Consider the following 15,545-nt stretch of genomic DNA (forward strand, 5'->3'; position numbering starts at 1 on the left):
ATGCAGTAGATGACCATCTTCTTAATATGTTCACTCAGTGCCCTTTTTTACCCTTCGAACGCAGGAAGTGAATATTTTAACTATAAATAGAAGCTCCATTAAAAAAAAAACAACACATACAAACTTGCTTAAAGTTGAAGCATAGCAAGGCTCTTCACTGTTGTAGCATTTTAAAAATTCATCAGAAAATTATCAGTTACGTAAATGCATTTATTTAGTCAGAGATGGCTCTAATCACATAAAAATAGCAATAAGTTGCTCTAGATAGGAGATATAAAAATAATGAAAACATGGTTAAACTGACCAGTACTATATATTTAAGGAACATAATCTTGATGTTTTATGGAAAAAGGGGCAGGAAATGGTAGGATTAGTAAACAAAAATCAGCACAAAGGAATAAAACACACACACATTCTATATCCAATAGTGGCATTAAAAGTCCCATGTGAGGCATAAAAATCCCTCCTAATCCTTCCTAAAATAATTTTTAAAAATTAGTGCACTGCACAAAAGCTGCATTACAAAGCACATCTAGTTTCCCTCACAGAAGTTTTAGAGATCTATGTTTTTTAATACCACAGCAAAGAACAAAATCAAGGACCGGTATTTTAAATTATTTGAACTATTATTTTCCCCACAGCAAGAATGAAGGCAGGAAGGAAGGCAGGCAGGCAGGCAATGAAAACAGTCACAGATGGTCTGACATACAATGAATTCTGCTGGCTGTGTCTCTTATAGGATGAGAGAACAGAAGAAGTATGAGAGATAATGTTGCTCACCATCTCCTTTCACAGTTGAGGCCCTGAGAACACCCAGTGTCACACCACAGTTAGTGGCAGAAGCAGGACTTAAATCAGATATTTAGCATCATGTGCAGGCACTAACTGATGAACATCTTGTGTACCTAAAGTCTGTCTGTTGAAAAAAGAACAAAATCTCCCATGGCTTTAACATTGTAAATGTGGATTAATTAAGTGACCAGACTACACACGCCCACATGCACGTGCACACACATATACACACACGCGCGCATGCGCGCGCATCCAGGCTATTTTACAATATAACTGATACACAGTACTAAAAGTTCTAATTTCTGAAAAGAGAAAAAACAGAAAATACTAACATTTATTGAATGTCTAACTAGAGCCTAGGCACTTAACATTCTTTACCTCATACAATCCTCACAACCCTGGAAAGCAGATCTTCATCATTTTACCGATGAAGAAATTAAGCTAATGAAGTAATATGCCCAAGAGCCACACAGATAACAAAGAACAGAGGAAGGTCTGCCTAATGCTAAATCCCCTGCCTTTCCTACTACATCACATTTTCTCTCCAGCAAAAACCACACAGCCCACAGAAAGATCCATTCAGAGGAAGAGATCAATTCTCTTGCATTTCGCCTGAAAATGTTTGAAAGAGCTTCTGTATTCTTTGGCATCTTCCCCATACTTGATGAAACTTTCTTCTATTCCTGGGCTCGCTCACACTGCCCTCAGCTAGGATGACCATATGGCCTTGTTTGCCCCAGACAGACCCAGTTTACCCCGTTGACTCTGCAAAATTATCAAAAGCATCCTTTCATGCTCAGAAGTATAGAGGATAAATCACATGGTCACCCCACTTAAGCTCCTCACTGCATTCCCTATATCCAGGCTTGTCTGACCTCAGAGAAGCTCAGTTACTTCCATCTCTCCCTTTCAGCATAAAGAATCGTGTCCATCAGAGCAGGCGTTCTCAAGTTGGTGAGGATGGAAAAGGCAACGTATTTCTATGATTGCATACCCTTCCAAAGAGCAGGACATTTTAATACATGGACAACCTCCAACTGTCAGAATTTTAGGTGGTGTGATGACTACATGAAGGAAAATTCAGGCATAACAGAGGTAGATCATTCCAGGGAGAAGAGGCCCATCAGACAAACGAGCCCTCCCTGGAGCAGATCAGGCTCCCCACACTGTCTGTGCCTCTCTGTTCTGCCTCAAATCTCAACTTCCAGACTATCCAACATTCCTCTGAAGGTTCCTGTGGCAGTCAGAAGCATGGGCTTCTTCTGGGATATTAGAGTCTGGTGTCCATGGGTGACTCTGAGAGGCACCTTTCACTTCATCAGACCAAGACCATATCAAGACATCAACCTCAGTTTATTCTTCATGTTCAATGTCAAAGTGGCCTTGCTAGCATAATTACTTCGAAAAAGTCAGAGAAGCAAAAGAACTTGAATATCAGACAAGCCCTTATTTTACAAAACAAAACCAGAGCCTATAAAAGAGAAATCACCCACATAAAGTTATACAGCCAGGTGTAGAAACCAGGTCTCCATCATTCTTGCCACCAAATAGGTGATCCCCAACTTTTACACAGCATACATTTTCATACTCCTACACTGACACCCAATACTTTTTTGACATTGGAGTAGGACTTTCTTGGAATATATATTATATATGTGTGTGTATATATACACACACACACACACACATTTCGAGGGGTCACATAATGATACCTTTCAATTAACACACTAGTTACAGCTGCGTCACTGTCTTTGTATAACAGAATTCAGGTTTTTAATATCATCTAATGTTCTGGACTTGTTTTATAAAAATGAACAGAAGAGAGAAAAATGGAAGTGTTAATTCCAGCACATAGTATCATGTGAAATACATAATGCTGAATGAAAATAATTAGGCCCACCGAAAACAGCAAAAATATTTAGCCTATAGACTGAAGCTCTTCAGCTGTGTTCAACTGTGGAGGAAAAAAGTAAAAACATATGAAATACTAGAAACAATTCATCAAAAGTGTGCTTAAAACACACTCTTAACAGGAAAAACTGAGATTTGCTAACTACATGTCACTTTGAATAAGCTAAGTAAATAAAAATTTGTTTGAAATTTAATTTTTTACACGTAATATTTAATCTATATGTTAAAGAACATTTAAAATTCTTTAAAAACTGAACAGTTATGTAATTTGGAGTGTACATATGTCTTTAGCTCTAGAGGAACTCTATCTCCTTATAAAAAATGAATGTTCAATTTTTAAACATTAGTGCTCAAACACACTTCCAAGAATTTTATACAGATGCCAGGGTAGCCCACAAGACATTCTTACTCTACTTGCTATTGTTTTATGGGGGTGGGGGGAGGGACATCCCTTACATATATTAAAACTAGATATGGAGCACCCTATAATAACCTTCGATTTTATTTCTGTATAATTCCTCATGGCTTAGGACCACTCACTACATCTTAAAATAATGAAAATCCACTCCTGTTTATTCACTGCAACATTATAAACAATAAACATACACTGTTTCAAAAGGATTTTTTTCTTGCAAAAAACAAGGAATTTTTTATTTCCTTAGGCTAATAGAAAAAATCTTGACAGTCCTTGCCTTTCTGCACTATATTTAATATAACTTAAAAATTCATTGGAACATCCTCATACTGCTCCCTTTTATCCACATTTCACAACTCAAATAGTCTACTACTTAACTGCTACCGTCAACCATTTGAAATGGCACCTCCACTCCCTTCTCTGCTACCCCGGAAGAGCCCACTTACACATTTATCTGTAACATGGCTGTGTTTACAGATACCCATATGTCACCATTCATGAAGCAACTGCTACCATCCTGACTAAGCACTGGCAGGAACACATACTGTGAAGGACTGCAGGACCACAGGAAGGGTGATTGGGGCTCAGAATTTTTCTTGTTAAGGTTATTACTTTCAAGGTCTTTGAAATTAAAAAAAAAAAAAGTAGAGAGACAGACACATTCTTTCTGATAAAAGCTTTGGGAGGGTGAGGAGTCTTAAGTTCCACAGTGAGGGAGCCTTACTGCAAAGCTGTTTCCAAGTGTAATATTTCGGTCACAAGTACACCTCACTATGCTATGTTGCTATGTAAAAGAGGCTTGCCTGACTTGACATCTGATTTGATACCTGAGTTCCTCACTACGCTATGTTGCCATACATAATTTCTATCACAAGTATTCTTACTATACTGTACTACATATACTATGTTGCTCTACTATCGTGGATCCTCATCAAGAATCTTGCTAGAAAATGAATTACAAAGTTATTTGTCTTTTGGCCTTAAAATGAAAAAGGCTCTTCATGTATTGTCTCAGGTTTACTTAAACCATATTAACGCCAACAGACTGGAGAGGGTATGGATTAATAAAAAGAGCAAGTACCTGACTGTGGTGGGGGAAAGCAGGCATTCTTCTCAGCAGAGGAGGAGAGTTAAGGAATGGAGGTACACAAAGAGGAGCCAGGGACTCTTGGAATGGTGAAGTGGAGGTAGGTATTAACAGACTGCCCTATCTTTTTTGTATCTATTTTTAATCTTTCTTTTCCCCAAGCCAGAGACTATGGGGCAAAATGAGCCATCTGTGAATGCAACCTGGAAAAACAACTGAAGGAAGGAAATGGAATGGCATGGGAGTCCTGCTCTCCTTCTCCCCCTTTCTGTTCCAACATTTCTTCCATTTCCCCCATCTTAGCCACTTGGAAAACGCAGACCATGGCTGCAGACAGAACAATGCAAGGTGGCTAGAAGGCAGAAAAGTGACAGACTACAGAGGTTCCACACTAGCAGAGGCTGGAGCTCAGGGTGAGGGGCTGAAGAACCCGTGGCAGAGGTGGGGCTTTTCAGAGAGCAGGAAGAACAGCAGCAAGGGCTGATGATAAAAGCAAAAGTATTCCTCTGTCCAGCCAGCAATAACAGAATGATCTCCCCTTCCTTTCCTCTCTTTCAGTCAGCCACAGGAAAAATAAGGGCCGAGGGAATGGTAATCAAAATAGGGGAAATGGGGAAAGAACCCCGCAAGGGTAGCCAGAGAGAATGAACATTCATCAGGTTGTTTCTCACAGGAAAGGGACCAAAACAACTGAGCTGATGTCCTCATCTTGCATAGCTTTACTTTCCTTTAGTGATCTTTTGAATTTCTTCTCTAGTATTTGGTTCTTGTCACCCAATTAGAAATGATATTATATTCCTTGTGAGGAAGACTGATCATTTTTATAGTAATGACACTCATAATAATATATCCATTTACAGGGACTTTATAATTTTCAGAATGTTTGCACATCAATTCTTGCATTTATCCATAAGGTAACCTATTAATCAGTACAGAAAATGTTAACCAACTTTTTTTTATTAACATTTAATGTATTATTTGTTTCAGGGGTACAGGTCTATGATTCTTCAGTCTTACACAATTCACAGCACTCACCATAGCACACATCCTCCCCAATGTCCATCACCCAGCCACCCCATCCCTCCCACCACTGCCCCTCCAGCAACCCTCAGTTTGTTTCCTGAGATTAAGAGTCTCTTATGGTTTGTCTCCCTCCCAGGTCCCATCTTGTTTCATTTCTCCCTCCCTTCCCCCACAACCCCTTGCCCTACCTCTAAATCCTAGGAAATAGAACAAAGGGGTTAAGGACAGATAAACTGTTCAGAGAATATACAGCTAAGGATCCTTAGAAGGTGATTAGAAATCACATCGCTCAATCATTCATTCCTGCACTCATTAAATCTGTTAGGGGTTGAATTGTGTCCCTAAAAAAATATGTTCAAGTTCTAACCCTCAATACCTGTGAATGCAACTTTATTTGGAAATAGAGTCAAAGTGATGTAATCAAGTTAAGATGAGGTCATATTACTTTAGCGTAGGCCCTAATCCAAAGCCTGGTATCTCATAAGATAAGGAAAATTTGGACACAGACACACTGGGAAGGAATGTGAAGATGGAGGCAGAGACTGGAGTGATGTGTCTACAAGCCAGCGAACCTCAAGGACTGCCAGAACCACCAGAAGCTAGGAAGAAGCAAGGAAGGATTCTCCCCAGAGAGTTTCAGAAAGAGCATGGCTCTGCCAATACCCTGATTTCAGACTCCAGAATTGTGAGAAAATAAACTTCTGTTGTTCTAAGCCACCCAGTTTGTGGTACTTTGCTATAGCAGCTCCAGGAAACTAATAAAACATTCATTCAACAAATCTCTTTTTGAGTGTGTAATATGTGCCAGATACCACAAAGGGTTCTTAAAAGTGCAAGATGAACCAAACTCAGCAATCCTTGTACCCTCTACTCCCCGCATGGAGCTGGGGGACCTAAGGTTCTACAGTTTCGTGCTGACGAAATAAAGTCTGGAAAAGCCAAACAGCCAGTTGATGACAGCAATGGAACCCAAGGCCATAACCTCTCACCTCCAAACCACACTCTGGCCATGTACCAAGCTAAAGAAGGTCTGGTTTCCTGGTCTACTATCACTACAGCTTCATTTGTCCCTTTAAAACAACAACAGTGAACACAGTAAGGGCAGTAAAGACACCAGAACCTCCACTTAAAACCTGTCCTATTTTTAAGTAGCATGAGAACCCAGGAAGAATGTCTGTCACTTAAGCAGAGCGTGGGTAAGGGGAGGAAGCTCCTGGAATTGGACAGGCTGGAGTGAAACCCTATCTCCATTACTTTCTAGCTAGGAGACCTAGAACAAGTTATTCAACCTCTTTTGGTCATCCTTTCCACAACCCTAAAATGAGAATGATACAACAGAATGCCCTCTTATACACCGGTGAGAGCAGATAGTGAAAGCTACGAAGATATATCATTAAACAGAAAACCTCAAATTGCAGAAGAGCACATATAATGTCACCCTATTTCTATTAATTTTTTTTCTGGGAAAAAACACACACACACACTCAAAAACCTCTTCATAGTAGTCACTCCTGGAGATCAAGAATGGAGAGATTAGAAGTCTTGATTTTCTCCTTTACATCCTTTTCCACCATTCAGTTTCTTACTATGAGCATATATTACCTTAATTTCTAAAACAGGGAGAAAAATCCTAGTCATTTAAAATGAAGCATGATAATTCAATGAATTGTTCACTTAAACTAGGTGCATATCTCCCCATGTGTATTATACCTCAATAAACAGGTGTGATGTTTTTAATGAGACAGATACATGTGCTCAGACACAAAAAGGTTTCCCAGATATTTTAAATGAATTGTCACATCATCAGACACACAGAGCATGAAATTCCACTTACATTAAAAAAAAACAAGGTATACAAATGTATATGAAGAGATGAAGTATGGTAGAATGACATACACACTTCATAATATTATACATCGATATTGTTGAATTTTTTTACCACCAGAACATTTTTAGGAACTCATTTTGAAATTCACATTCTTTTTAACTTTTTAAATAATAGTACTTAACCTAAGGGTTGTTGTGAGCTTTACAGGATAATGGTCACATACTTTGTATAATATAAAAAAGAGTCAAGAGGCATTTCTTTTTTTCATTACTAATCAGTACGTACCACAGACTCCTCTCCATCCCTGCCTTCTATCCCAGTCCCAAACCTGAGCCTTGAGCACTAGCCAGGAATCGTGACTCAGGAATAAAGTCAAGTCAGGGATAGGATGAACACAGGGACTAAAGCAAGGGTCAGAAATGAAATGATAAATAAAAGAAGTCAATAATTTCTGCAACAGACATCCTTTGGCAAAAACAAAGAGTTTTCTATTTTAACTCAGCCATTCAGAAACAGCCAGATGCCTCCCTCATCCAAACCACCAAATGAAGACATCAATTCCTGTGTCGGTGCTGGACTGTCTTCCACTGAAGGGAAGCATGTCCCATTCCTCCTAATCCACACTCTCTCCACGCTTTGACCAGACACTTAGTCCAGGGGCCACAATACATGAACTTCACTATAGAGACTTATTCCATTTCTTATCCCATAGCTTGATGCTTCACTATATGCTAACTTCTTTGTTGTTTCTTTTGTTCTACCTCCCCATAATGTAAACTATTTTTCAACAGAAACATGCATTAAAGCCACCTCCGTTCTAGGATAGATCATAGCACAGAACTGAACCAGAAAAAATTTCTCCACAGGTACCTGTTCACTGATTGGAGGTTAAAGATGGCCAATGGGGCAATTCATAGCAGTAGTTTCCCACACCCTACCCAGAGCCAAACTGCAGACCTGACTTTCTCCCCTACCCTTCCTTCAATTCTCTTTCTGCCACCTCTCCTTTGGGCAACGCCTCAGACCCACAATGTCCAGTAAAGCACCCTCTCCAAACTCCACTTACAGAAGAACCTGAGAGATAAACAAGTGGTAACAGTTCTCTCCTCCTGACCCTTCCTTCTTTCAACCTAAAATTTTCTGTTTCTGATCATAAACCTTGTCTATTTTGTGAAACTATGCCAGGTCACTTGGGCAGTTGAGGGGGTAGAGGAGACCAAAGAACTGCTCGAAGTTATTGTACATTGGGAGTAAAGAACACAGAACTTTTGGACTACTGCAGGTCTTAGGGGGAACCAGGATGGAAGGGACTGGCGGTGGACCAAGGCCATTCAAGAGGATGACATTCGGGAGTACATCCACAGTTAGTGTTTAGTTTGCTAGGGCTGCCATAACAAAGTAATACAGATCGACTGGCTTTAACAACAGATACTTATCTTATTAGTTCTGGAGGCTAGAAGTCTAAGATCAAGATGTCAGCAGAGTTGTATTCTTCTGGAAGCCTCTCTCCTTAGTTTGCAGATATCCATCTTTGTGTGTCTTCACATGCTCTTCCTTCTATGTCTCTCTGTGTCCTAATACCCTCTTATAAGAACACCAATCATGGGGCACCTGAGTGGTTTAGTGGGTTCACTGTCCGACTGTTGGTTTTGGTTCAGGTCATGATCTCAGGGTTGTGAGATCAAATCTCATGTTGGACTCCAGGCTGGGCATGAAGCTTGCTTAGGATTCTCTCTCCGTCTGTACCCACCCCCGCCCCCCGTTCTTGCTCACTCGAAAACACAAAACAAAACAAATACCACTCATACCATGGATTAGGGCCTACCATATGACCTCATTTGACCTTAATCACCTCTTTAAAGTTGCTATTCCCCAAACACAGTTGCATTCTGAGGTACTAGGGGAAACCACCTCATCTTATGATGGGGGGGTGGGGAGGGCAGGGGCACAATTCAGCCCGTAACAGTCAGCAACAGGGAAAGGGAGAGAAAGGAGCTGCGAGTGCAGCTATGGAGAGATGAAAGCATACTCTACATTTGGAGAAGGAAATTTCACCTGTTCCCCCAAATCTAGAATTCCCTTTCTTTCTCAGTCCTTTGACACAAAACTCCCATTTCCATTCTGAGCCCTGATGACTGCTGATTCCTAATGATTCATCTTTCTAATCCCAAATGCAGAGCCCTTACTAGCTCTACCACTCATCTGGCCCTTAACCCCATGTGGCCTGTGGTGGCTCTTGATACCTTGTACATGACTCACTTGAGGTTTCCTCTCAGGTCACTATCCCACCCCACGCTCAATCCACATTCACCTTACACTGGTTCTTCACAGGATTCATACCTGTCCCACTACAGATCAAGGCCACTGGAAATACTCTTCCCCTGCTCCTCGCCTGCCCAGCCCTCTCTCAACTAATTAATAGCATCTTATCCTTAAGATCTCAGCTCAAATGCCTCTTTCTCAAGAAAGCTTTTGAAGATACCCCCCACACACAAACACACATCTACCCTAAACACAGGCCTTCTCCTATCCTCTCTCCTAGCTTTCTGTCATAACACTACCAAGTTTAATTACATACTTGCATTGTTATTATGCTATTAACATGTGTCTCTCCCACAAGACTGGCATATACTCATAAGTACATAAGTGGAATCCGTATCTGGTTTATCCATCATTACCTACTGGGCCGCTAGAGCAGTGTCTGGCACCCAGTAAGTGCTCAGTAAATATTTGTTAGCTAAAGGAAAGAATAAATGAAGTGTGAATTAGTGTAAATCAGTGATTATGTGGATTTATTTTTGCTGAATAAACTCACTTTGAGATAGAGGCAGTGTGAAATCATTAATGATTCCTAGACGACACATAGATGCACAGATATGAAGAGATCTTGAACCAATGGAACCATTCACAGAAAGCAGAAATTTTTAACTGTTCTATGTCACAATTCTGTCAAAATTACTTAAACATGTTTTCTATATGGAATTTTGCATGTGTATTTTTTTTATATATATTATCTATCTTCTGTAGGTATTTTTAGTCCTTTTAATAGGTTATCTGCAGTCCCCCTCTCCCTGTGGCTCATTCCACTGCTCAGCTTTGGCCTAAAACCAACAGAATTCTTTACATGGGGTAAAGAACTGACAGATCCCCATAGTGACTCCAATTCAACACTTTTTCATTCTCTCCTTCATATAAGGCAGGAAACACTCAAATTCTGGGAACAAGATCTGTGTCACACATTGGAAATGTTCATATCTGCTGATAACAATCTACCTCGGCTAAGTGCATGAGGAAGCCACATGGTCACAATCTAACGGAACACAGAACATAACTAATACACTGAAGCAACATTCCATATGTTATCACTTTCAGCTTTACGCAACATGTGGAAACAGGCTCCTGCACCACTTGGTTGTGTCAGAACATCTAAGAGAGGAGAATGCATGTATGGGATTTATTATGGTCACTCACCTCAGGAAAGTGGCCAAAGGAGTGCATTACAACCTCCACATGTCTGTATGTTACAGATTTCTTTTTTAAAAGGAGTATTTTCTGGGAAATACTTATCCTTCAGGTACTTGGACTATTTGTGCAACCCTGGTTCTTTCAAATGCTTGAAAGCAGAAGGTACCAGTAACTACTAATGAGAAATTATTTTAGAAAACAAAACTGGTCTTTTTATAAGTATTGCAGCATTTGCATGAACTCAGATTACTGAGTAATTTTGTTTCTTGTTTTGTCCTCTGCTCTCTGTGCCTCCCCACCCCTTAAAGTAACAGACACCATCTTCTGTTTTATTAACCTCAACTATTTTATCCAAGTTCACCAGGGCTTCTCAGTGAGTAATTTTCCTCAAGGTTCAAGTTCACCAGGGCTTCTCAGTGAGTAATTTTCCTCATGCTAAAGAAAAAACATGCAGCAACAGGAACTCATATAAGCCAGAAAAATAACAGTAACATCATCAAAATCTCAAAATAATTTACCCAAGAAAAGTGAAGCTCAATTTTGAGAGCTTAGCAATTGAAATAAATGAACATTACAGCATTATACAGTCAATTTTTATGTTTGAAAGAAAACTTAAAATTCAAAAGACATTAAGTTGAATGCTTGAAACCCTTTTCTTAAATTCCTTTTTATCAGTAATCAAACATTCAATGCATTGCTCACAACAGGTAAAGCAATGTGTCAACAACTAAGACACTTCCATTCATAGCCAGAAGCAACAAGTCTCTAGTCTAATTAACAAGGAAATAAAATCACCAAAGAAGCAAATCTACTCCCTCATTAAGCTAAGCAGACCTGGGTCACATGTCTCAGAAATGACCAAATTGATCAATGGTTGTGAGGTTAAAATATTAATGATTCTATAAATAGTCAATGCACCAGTAAACTCCATAAAATAAAGGAAATCCTAGGAAAGTGCTATAAGCAGACCAACTTCACAATACATGGGCTTCAAATACGCAAAGAAAACTACCCTAGCCCAAAGTTCTATCTTTAAAAAAAAAAAAAAAAAAAAAAAAGAATACAAATCAAAGAAACCTGATATCCTACTAAGGAATTGTTTCCTAGTAATAAAACTCTTTCCTATTTTACATCTAGTGATATAAATACTTTCTGTCATTTTAAAGGATGAACTTCAGAAGGAAGTGAGAGAATGGTATAGCTTCTGATACTCACATCTGTGAATTTATACTATATAATGCCTATCCCAATGGCTATTGTAACACTAAATGAAAGAAGTCAGTTATGAGTGTTCCCCCATGAATATTTGAAAAAAAATTCTTATGCAAATTAACTGTTCTTCAAAAATATATTTTGTCAGTTTGGCCAATTATCAAAATTATTTCTTCCAACAAAAATGAAATTGTTTTAATTATCTGATACTCATGACTACTTCTTATTTTTACAAAAATGAGAAAAATGTGTCTTACTAGAATACCATCACCCACAACATAATATAGATTTACTCAAAATAACTTACCTTCTAGGAATTTAAAATATGGTAACTGTCCAAATATTTAGGTTCATTTAAAATTATTTCAGCCCAAACCCAAAACCCCAGAAAAATCATGTTGATGGAAACATTTCATTTCACTCCCTACAAAACCCAACATAAAGCTAGGTTTTCTGTTACACGTAGTCCTAAAAGACATTTCGTTGCTACAGCAACGAAACTCAGCTACCTGTGGCCATGATTTGTTAAGAATTCCTCCAACCAGTAAATTCTGTGCCGTGCATTCATAAAACCAAGAGAATGGCTAGAATACCTCAATGCAACATAAAAATTAAGGTTTAATTTCCAGCTTATGATTCACCCACATACGTATGTGTAACTTGTATCATATATGTACACATATATACATAACTATGGTTCTCCCAACTCCATGAAAAAGGGAAAAATCATGCCAAATTTCCATTTTAAAATGGGCACCAAAAAGCTGCTTTGTTTTAGATTTCAGTGAATAATGGCTACCTCTTCCCCAAAATTTATCTTAAACGGTAATAGAGACTATCTGGAGAGAATTTTTAAAAACACAAATTTGTTATTTATATCCACTCACATTCCAAAAGAAAAAAAAAAATCCTGAGGCATAATTTCCTGTCTGTTCCAGTAAGTATAGCTTCTTCAGCAATGAACTGATTTACAAAGTATCAAGCAAAAGCACAGAGAAAAAAATGGAGTTGTCACCACCTTCATTCACCAAACTGCTTCTGCAGGCTACTCACCCTCACCGGGGGGCTCCAGGCTTGCACCCGTGGCTGCTGTCCACCCTGGGAGCTCTGCAAATCTTTTGAGCTACAATTAGCCACAGTGCTACTCTGAGCCCTTAATGCATTTGTGCAGTTCGTCCCACTGCCCCCACCAGGGCCAGGTTTCCAAGGCCTCTGCTTGATGCCATCCAGAAGTCTGACCAGCAGGATGTTACTTGGAAGCTCCTCAACACCCGAGCCAACAAGAGTCCTGCACTCGGGACATCGGAGTTCATTTCGGGAACCTACAATCCCCAGCAAACATCGTTTGCAAAACGTATGCTGGCAAGGCAAGACCTTTGCCGAAGCGTCAAGCCGCTCTAGACACACAGGACACTCCAGAAGATCCAACAAGGCAGATTCATCCATCTTTATCTAGTTTACTGAGAAAAAAGCTTCAGAAATGTTCATAGTTGTGTGCATCCCTTAAAGTGATTCATGTAACATCCATTTCAGACTTTGCTCTGGAGTAATGGGGGAGGAGAGAAGACAGAAAATTAGTACTGTTATTTGGGGGGAAAGGTTCACAGAGGAGCCAAGAACCAAAGAGTACACAAAAGTGCTTCCTCTGAATAGTGCAGCTTTGCTTTGGAATGTGGTTCCTGAACTCCAAAGTCAACAATTAAAAACAAAATGGGCTTTTTAAACAATTCAAAATCATTCCCTAGAGATATCTAGGAGTTCACTGTGCAGAAATACCTATCAAGTACTACTGCAATAAAATGGGATTTATGAAATGCAATAAAGAACATTATTTCTTCAGCCCTCAAAGTGATATTGGCTGCCTTAATCAAGTCCTCAACTCATATGAGAAGCTGAACAGAAGCAACCGAAAGTTTCCTCTACCTGAAATTACTTTTAAACCCAACAAACTACCCAATCTTTAAGCTACTTTAGTGTTTAAGAAACCATGCCTCATGTGATCACTTGTGGTAAATGATCCCAATATTAAATACATATGTTTCTTCGCTGCCCTTAAAAATAGAACTGTTTAATCTTGCCCAACCAAAATGAGCGGAAGGTTGACAATTCTAAAGGACACAACTAAAGATTTGTTTGAAAGCAGCTGAAATATAAAAGCACCCTTCAGGGCAGTGGTTGACAAAACTCTGAAACTGATTTCTGAACGGCCTGTACTAATCCCATTCAGAAAATCTGGCAAAATTATCACCAAAAGAATTTGACAATGGAATGCTGGAATGAAAACTGTGAGCATAATATGAAAATGGGACCATTCAGGAAAAAGCATTTAAAGCCGTGACTGCGACGCTCTCCCCTACCACCAAAATAAATGTAAAGGGGAATACCTAAGAGAAAAAGGGTAAGAAGACTGTGATGGAAGCAATAACAGCTGTTCTGGACAGAGCCGAGAAGCGGCGAGCCCCAGGGCTGCGCCCCTCTCCCACGCTGCCAAGCACAGGTACTCCCAGACCCGCAGGGAGGCGCGGCGGCAACTCGCCGCAGACACACCCCGGAGGCAGGTGTTGGCGACCAGGGACAGGGAAGGTGCCGGGCTGGCACTGCAGCCTGGCCGGTGCCGGAACCGGGATCTCATTCAACAGCCTCCTCTCCACCACCCTTGGGGTCAGGCGGGGCACAAAAATCCCCTCCAAACGACTGCTGGAAGTTTTCAAGGACTTAAAAATAAATCCGCAGCCTTAAGTTGCGAAAGTCAGCCACACAAAGTGCCACCTTTCGGGAAACATCTGTGACGCCGCAGAGATGAGGCGGGAGTCCCCAGAGAGAGCGAACCACCGGAGAGAAGGGAGTGCCGGGCTGTGCCCGGGGAGACCGCGGCACCGAGCCCAGGCAGCTTCCTGCCGGGAGTCGGCAGCCCGCACCGTCCCGGCTCCGGGCCCACGGAGACCCGAGGGCGGAGGGACTCGAGGGACCGACTAGCGCGGAGCGGTGCGGGCGCCCCGACCACCTCCTCCATGGCCGCGGGTGTCTGCCCGCGTCGGCTCCCCGCGCAGCCCCGCGCCCTACCTCGCGCCTCGGCTCCTCCTCTTTGTTCGCGGCCCGCAGCGGCGGCGGAGCCCGCTGCAGATGCGGCCCCGCCGCGCCCGCCTCTCGCAGCGTCTCTGACGCCGCGGCGGCACCCGGAGACTCCTCTCTGCTGCCCCCCTCGCGCGCGCACACACACAGTCCGCCGCCGCCGCCGCCGCCGCCGCCTCCCACTTTCCCAGCGGAGGAGGGCGGAGGAAGAGGAGGAGGAGGAGGAGGAGGAGGAGGAGGACGCCGAGCCACTGCGGGCGCCCGGGGCGCGAGGGGGCGGCCCCCCACCACAGCGCCTCCCCCCGGAGCGGGCGCGGCACCTCCGGGAATTGCGGCCCCGGCGCGCCTTCCTCCTGGCGCTGAGGTACCTGCGCGCGGTTCCCGCCCCCTCCCCCGCCGAGGGCGAGTGGGGGCGGGGGCCTGAGGGGGCGCTGGAGAGCTGAGAGTCCAGGAAGCGGGGTCCCCAGGAGCGACGGAGGTAGATGGTTTGGGGGCACACGCCTCCCCCTGAGGGAAACGCGCCTGAAAAATGAAGCAACCGGAGGGGGAGAGGGTTGAGAGAGGCGGCAGAGTGAAGAAGGACGGCGCCATGGGGCGGGGACCGGCCGCGTCCTACTCAGGCCCAGTAGTGCCCGGAGGCCCGGGACGGACGACTCGGGGAGGGACCGGCTGCGGCGCGGGAGGGGCGGGGTCCGGGGAAAGGGCGGGAGCAGCCCTGGCGGGAACGGATCCCACTTTCC

General features: G+C 42.2%; 1 protein-coding gene across 1 annotated transcript in view; it reads right to left on the reverse strand.

Annotated features, from left to right (window-relative positions):
- The window catches only part of SH3RF1 (SH3 domain containing ring finger 1), a 189,611-nt gene extending 174,669 nt beyond the window's left edge, over positions 1–14,942 (reverse strand). The window contains exons 1-2 of the mRNA XM_032855465.1: positions 14,797–14,942; positions 12,787–13,274 (exon numbers count right to left, since the gene is read on the reverse strand). Coding sequence (XP_032711356.1) covers positions 12,787–13,179 — 393 coding nt within the window. The 5' untranslated portion in view covers positions 13,180–13,274; positions 14,797–14,942. The remainder of the gene's footprint in view (positions 1–12,786; positions 13,275–14,796) is intronic.
- Between the last annotated feature and the right edge of the window lie 603 nt (positions 14,943–15,545).

This window comes from Lontra canadensis, unplaced genomic scaffold (assembly GCF_010015895.1).
Source record: "Lontra canadensis isolate GAN:19392208 unplaced genomic scaffold, GSC_riverotter_1.0 scaffold10, whole genome shotgun sequence".
Lineage (NCBI taxonomy): Eukaryota > Metazoa > Chordata > Mammalia > Carnivora > Mustelidae > Lontra > Lontra canadensis.